We start from the raw sequence: 6,367 nt of genomic DNA on the forward strand, positions 1-6,367 counted from the left end.
ATCAATTGACTATGTCAAGTGCCCAGTGGCTAACAAGAGTAAGTGCCAGACACTTCGAGGAAAAGTGGAGATAGAGCTAGCTGGACTCTGGGCACCGACGTACTTTAATGTGTTTGAAAACTGACCTCGGACATGAATCACTGGAACTGGCACTTGCACACAGAATGGGATGGGGGACCCCACTTCTTCCTCTGAGGCAAAACGCCAGTCTGTCTCCACGCCTTCTGTCTTCCTGCTGCGGGCCACCCTGACTCCCCGCTACCTCGACCCCTTGCCTCGCTGCTCACATTCAGCGGCAGTCTGTTTGCACCCGGGGCCGCTGCAGCCGCAGCCGCAGCCGCAGCCGCAGCCGCAGCCGCAGCCACAGCGTCCACCGTGTGACGCCCGCCCCCTGGCCGGGCGTTCCCGGAGCTCCGCGGCCGTTTGCTTCTGATTGGCTGTTGCTAGGTGACGTCGCCAGCGCTCACGTGACGAGTGTTAAATGCCCACACTGCAGGAGCCCGCCTGGCAGACAATCGTAAAGCCGCTCAGGGCCGCTCACCTGCTCCCGCCTCCCGGATCCCCGACCTGGCCCAGCCACCCCTGCCCCCTTCACTGCCCGCCCCCCCGCCCGAGTTGGCGCTCGCGCTGGGCAAGGAGCCGAGTGGGCCCAGAGGCCGAAAGAGGATGCGACCAGCAGCTGTCCCGAGCAGCTCACAGTGATCGCCTCCCCGGAGGAGGAGGCGCCTAGACGGTTGACTCCTTTCTTGTTTCCCCCCAACCACCCCCGTAATTATATTGGCTGCTGGAGGGGACCGGGAGAGACGGAGGAGGCGCCTGGCCTCCCCCGCACGCCCGCCACCTCTGCTCTTTCCCGTCCCGGGCCAGGATGACTGGAGTCTTTGACAGTCTAGTGGCTGATATGCACTCGACCCAGATCGCCGCCTCCAGCACGTACCACCAGCACCAGCAGCCCCCGAGCGGCGGCGGCGCCGGCCCGGGTGGCAACAACAGCAGCAGCAGCAGCCTCCACAAGCCCCAGGAGTCGCCCACCCTTCCGGTGTCCACCGCCACCGACAGCAGCTACTACACCAACCAGCAGCACCCGGCGGGCGGCGGCGGCGGCGGAGGCTCGCCCTTCGCGCACATGGGTTCCTACCAGTACCAAGCCAGCGGTCTCAACAATGTCCCTTACTCCGCCAAGAGCAGCTACGACCTGGGCTACACCGCCGCCTACACCTCCTACGCTCCCTATGGAACCAGTTCGTCCCCAGCCAACAACGAGCCTGGTATGCATAACGCTGGAGTCAAGAGTGCCGAGTCGGTCTAGTTAATGGGATGGATGGGTAAACGTGTTTGGGGCGGGGGGCCGTCGAAAGCCCTGGATTTTCACGCTGCCTGCTCACCGCCCGCTTGTGCCCTTTACCCTCCCCAGCCTCCAATCTGCCGCAGGTCGCCCGTTACCTCCCTCTCTCCGTTGGTGGGACCTGGTGGCCTCAAGGGCCAAGTGGGCGTGCTCCGCCTGCCTCATAAGGGCATCTCCTTGCCACCTGCTTCTTTCTCTTGGGTGTGCACTTGTCTCCCCCTTCCCTGGAGGGTTCAGCTCCCGGGGTCGGTGGCGGCTCCGATTCGCAAGCTGCGAAGTTGCGCCTGCCCGTGGCGCCACAGTTCGGTGCACCCACCTCCTGGCTCAAGCCAAGTCCCCTCTCCGGGCCTTCTAGGAGCGCGGGAACTCCAGGACCCCTGGGTTGCGCGGTTCTCATGATTCCGTATCATTGCAGAGAAGGAGGATCTTGAGCCTGAAATCCGGATAGTGAACGGGAAGCCAAAGAAAGTTCGGAAACCCCGCACCATCTACTCCAGTTTCCAGCTGGCGGCTCTTCAGCGGCGTTTCCAAAAAACTCAATACCTGGCCTTGCCGGAGCGAGCCGAGCTGGCGGCATCTCTGGGCCTCACCCAGACTCAGGTGGGGCTCGCGCCCTGCGGGGGCGAGGAGAGCGCGGGCCTGAGATGGCTGGGAAGCAGGCGGGTTCAGGACAATGCTTTTAAAAGTTCATTTTAAGTACTTTTAAGGATTTCCAGGCCTACGCCTCGAGCGGCCCTAAGTAAGCTTCTAGGCCCAAAGCTGGAAACCCCCATGGGGCCGCCGCGTGGGAGGGAAGGAAAGGGACCGGGTGGACAGAAACCCCGTGCCTCTCGCTACTGATTAAGCGGGTGAAATAACTGGCCCTCCTCACCCTCCCGCTGTCACCGTCATCACAGTGCACGTACACCAGCAGCCCTGGCCTTTTGGCAAGTACCTCTCCAGGGAGCAGGAACCCGCAGAGTCTCAAAGGCCGCCGCGCGTGATCCGCTTCCAAGGCGCTAGCTGCCCACCTCTAGCCGGCGGTTTTTCTCTGCTTTTTTTTTTTCTCCTCTTCGAACCCCTACTGCCCCAAGACTAGGTTCGTCCACTAATGTTCAGGTCTTTTTCCTCAAAGGTTAAAATCTGGTTCCAGAACCGCCGGTCCAAGTTCAAGAAGATGTGGAAAAGTGGTGAGATTCCCTCGGAGCAGCACCCTGGGGCCAGCGCTTCTCCACCTTGTGCTTCGCCGCCAATCTCGGCGCCCGCCTCCTGGGACTTCGCTGCGCCGCAGCGGATGGCGGGCGGCGGCGGTCCGGGCAGTGGCGGCAGCGGCGCCGGCAGCTCAGGCTCCAGCCCGAGCAGCGCGGCCTCGGCTTTTCTGGGCAACTACCCATGGTACCACCAGGCCTCGGGATCCGCCTCACACCTGCAGGCCACGGCGCCGCTGCTGCACCCCACTCAGACCCCGCAGCCGCATCACCACCACCACCATCACGGCGGCGGGGGCGCCCCGGTGAGCGCGGGGACGATTTTCTAACCCCAGGGAGAACTCGCCAGAGACTGAGAGCAGGGACCAGTGATCCTCAGTGCTTACCCCGAGCCGGGGTTCTCTCCTCCCGGCCCGCTGCCGCCACCCACCTCTCCTGGAGGCTGCGACCTGCAGTGGCCCGTCCCAGGTCCTGCTCCCTCCCGGGGCCACCAAGCGGGCCTCTCTCTCGGGGGAACCGGACAGCAGCTTGGCGAAGGCCTCCCTAAAAGGCCGCGTTTCTGACCAGAGCCCTGGGTCTCGGCCGTTTCGAGCCCCGCTTCTGACTTGCCTTCCCCTCCCCTCCGGGTGAGCCTGTCTGGCGCCTTCCTCGCCCCGGGCTGAGAGCTGGGTCTCGGGAGATGGACGCCTCCCAGGCGCGCGAGGCTTCCCGGGCGCTCTGAGGCTTCTTTCTCCTCGCCCGCTCCTGGGCTCAGCTCGGACGCTGCAGTTATTGACCTCCCGGTCCCGCCTGCCCGCCCTCCCCCACGTGGCCCCTTGACCCTTGGCCACTTTACTCCCTGCAGTTCCCAGCCCTCGGAGCCCCATCCCTTCTCTTCCCCCACCGTGCTCCCCAAGGAGCGCTCCCTCAGCTCTCTCCTCATCCATCACCAGTGGAGTTTTTTTATTTTTATTTTTTTAAAAGTTTAGGTGCCTTTGCGGATGACCTCATTTTGATGTTGAAAAAAATGATTTTTTAATATGTGAACACTGCAAAAATGTGTTTAAATTATCTTTTTTAAAACCTATTCAGGATTATTAGCCTGGACTTGGACACAGAGTTTGTAAATAAAGGTGTCTGTGCAGATTTTCCCACTGATTTATTTGTATAAAAATACCCGTCTTTTCAGACTTTTTTGTAAACCCCCAGTTGTGAAAACTGCAGTTTAGCAGTGACTTCGGCAACCCCTCCTTTTTATTTTTTCCTTTAAAAACGTTTCAGTTAAGCTACTGATTTGGATTTGTTTTATCGTATCCTAAAGTCTTTGTTGTTGAAATGAAAGGTATTTTGGGGTTATTTATTATGAAAACAACATGCTCTTAATGTTGATTTTACAATATGAAGAGATTATTTAAATAAATTATTGTTTTCACTGGATGTGTGCGCTTTTTTCTTGGTGCCAGGGTCCGGTCAGTCATGTGCTCAGAGCTCAAGCCGCTGCACAGGCCGGGAAGCCAGCCGGCCGAGAGCTACGTTTACATCTTTCCGAGGCTGCGACACCGCGAGGTGTGGCAAGGAGAGGACAGGCACGCTGGGCGTGGGGCCGCACCGGGGGTTTCACGCCCCGCCCCCTCCCGAGTCCCAGCGAGGGGTTATCCAGCCGGCGGCGTGTCGACTCACTCAGCGCCGAGCCGCTTCAGCCTCCGCCTGCCCCGACCCTCCGGCGCTGGCGCCACCGCCCCCGCGCCCGACTGGATGGCCAGGGTAGGCATCTGAGCCGCCGCAGGGCACCTCCCATCAGGGACCTGAGCAACCTGAGGGTTGGACCCCTACTTTGAACCTTCCCCTCCGTTTGTCCCACGGCACTTCGGGACTGAACTGAGAGCTCTGTGAGTCACCCTCGTGAGGCATGTTTGGCTGCTCTGGAATGCAAGGTGACCCCAAAGGCACGGGGCTGTGCTCGCGCGCGCGAACACACAATCACACACTGAGCACACTGTCACAGGGCCATCTATACTAACACACACTTACCTATACTGATACACACTCTCACAGTCACACTCATGCTCAAATATTCTCAGGCGCACACAAAATGACACATACTCTAACACCGTCACATCACACTTATACTCCATCACACTTTTACACACAACACTGACACACGAACTCATGCACACTCGGATTCACACCTTTACACACTGATAGAGAAACTCACATATGCACACTCATGTATACAGTCACAGACATTTATATACACTGGTATGAGAGTGGCATCTTTCCACTTCATACTCTTGGAGGGGAAAATGTCCACACACCATTGGGCTCTGCTTTCTACCTTGGGCCCCACACAACCAGCTTCCAACTTTGGCGGTGACCCTACTTTCTGGCATTCCCTACAAAGACCCGGGGTTAATGAAGGCCTGAACTAAAAGTCCCTTTCCCTGAAAGTGCTAGGGCCCACAGGTGAAAGCTTCCTGGCTTCAATCACTGACTGTGTGACCTTGGGGAACCCATTTTAATCATCCTGTGTTACAGTTTGCAGATCTGTAAGACATTAACAGCTATAGCTTGGAGTTGTGAGCATTTAATGAGGCAACAATGTAACAGTGCCTGGCACATGGTAACAACTAACTTTTATCTATTTAATATTTAGTATTACTGTTTTATCACAGTGCACCCAGAGAGGGGTATGAAACCCACAGTTACCCAGAGGCTTTCCAACTTCACTTTGTGTGGAAAAGCAGCATCCTGGAGCTGGGAGAGCCCCCTCCTACCTGGGGTTTGAACCTCAGCCATGCCCTCTGAAGGGACTCTCTGCTACTGCAGAGGGGCTGGATACCAGCCAGAGCCCCGCCTGCCAGGTCCAGGCTTCCTCTCCTCTAGGATGAGGCCATCTGTGTTGTGTGTCTTCAACTTATCTGCCAAAACCAGACACAGGGCGGAGGTGACTTTCTGGGCTCAGTGGCATCATCCTGAGGAGAATCATGACTTTTCTGGGCGGATTGCTTTTGGGCCTCCTCTGAGTCTGGTTTACAAAGGTGCGGTCCAGAGAGTTGCGGCTTTAGAAAAAGCAGGGAGGCTACACAATCCAGTGTCCCATTGCATTTTTTGCATTGTTTTCCCAGGCTAGGGAGGCCTGGGTTGAAGCCCACTGACCTGTGATCCTGGGTTTCCCTAAGCAACCGCTGCCTGGCAGACCCCCATCCCTGTCCACCACCCCTACCCCAGCTCCAAATTCTGTGGGTTTTTTTTTTTTTTTTTTTTTTAGTGCCACTAACTGGTGCCAGCCTTCCTCCTCAGGCTAACTGTGCCCTCCCCTCCTTTGCGCGCACTCCCCTCCCTCCTCCCGAAACCAGCGGGGAGAGACGGGCAGTAAATTGGCTGGTGTCGAGGATCTGCAGCAGACAAGATGATTAAGAGGCCTACGCTGGAGCGCCCGGGGCAGGGAATGTCAGCCCAAGTTGGAATCACGCAACAGGCCTTGGCATGAGCCAAGCCTGGGAGCCGGGAGGGCGGGCGCCTTCAGCTCCGGGGTGGGCTGAGGCCCCACAGACTCGCCGGAGTCACCTAACCCGGCACCCAGCGACGGAGGGGTCGGTCTGGGCCACGACGAGCCTTCCCCCAGGGAGCCTGCGAAGCCGAGAGCAGGAGGATGAAGGGGCCAGAGGAAGAGGGTGTTTCCGCAGACGAGGAGAGGGGCAAAGAGAAGGGTTGGCAAGGACGCGCCCAGGTCCCAGAAATGAGGGGGAGAAAAGGGGGAGGAGTGGGCGAGGGAGGAAACAAAGCCTGGCTCCTGGAGGCGGGGGCCGGCTCCAGCCCCGCCGGGGGCGACGCGCTGGCAAGCCTTTCTCACAGT

General features: G+C 58.6%; 1 protein-coding gene across 1 annotated transcript; it reads left to right on the top strand.

Moving 5' to 3' along the window:
- Positions 1-509: 509 nt before the first annotated feature.
- On the top strand, positions 510-3,658 carry DLX2 (distal-less homeobox 2). The gene is made up of 3 exons (XM_017862341.1): positions 510-1,268; positions 1,761-1,945; positions 2,460-3,658. The coding sequence occupies exons 1-3, from the start codon at positions 869-871 to the stop codon at positions 2,859-2,861; spliced, it is 987 nt and encodes a 328-aa protein (XP_017717830.1). The 5' UTR covers positions 510-868; the 3' UTR covers positions 2,862-3,658.
- The last annotated feature ends 2,709 nt before the right edge of the window (positions 3,659-6,367 follow it).

Source organism: Rhinopithecus bieti, unplaced genomic scaffold, assembly GCF_001698545.2.
Source record: "Rhinopithecus bieti isolate Rb0 unplaced genomic scaffold, ASM169854v2 scaffold_63316, whole genome shotgun sequence".
NCBI classification, from domain to species: Eukaryota; Metazoa; Chordata; class Mammalia; order Primates; family Cercopithecidae; genus Rhinopithecus; species Rhinopithecus bieti.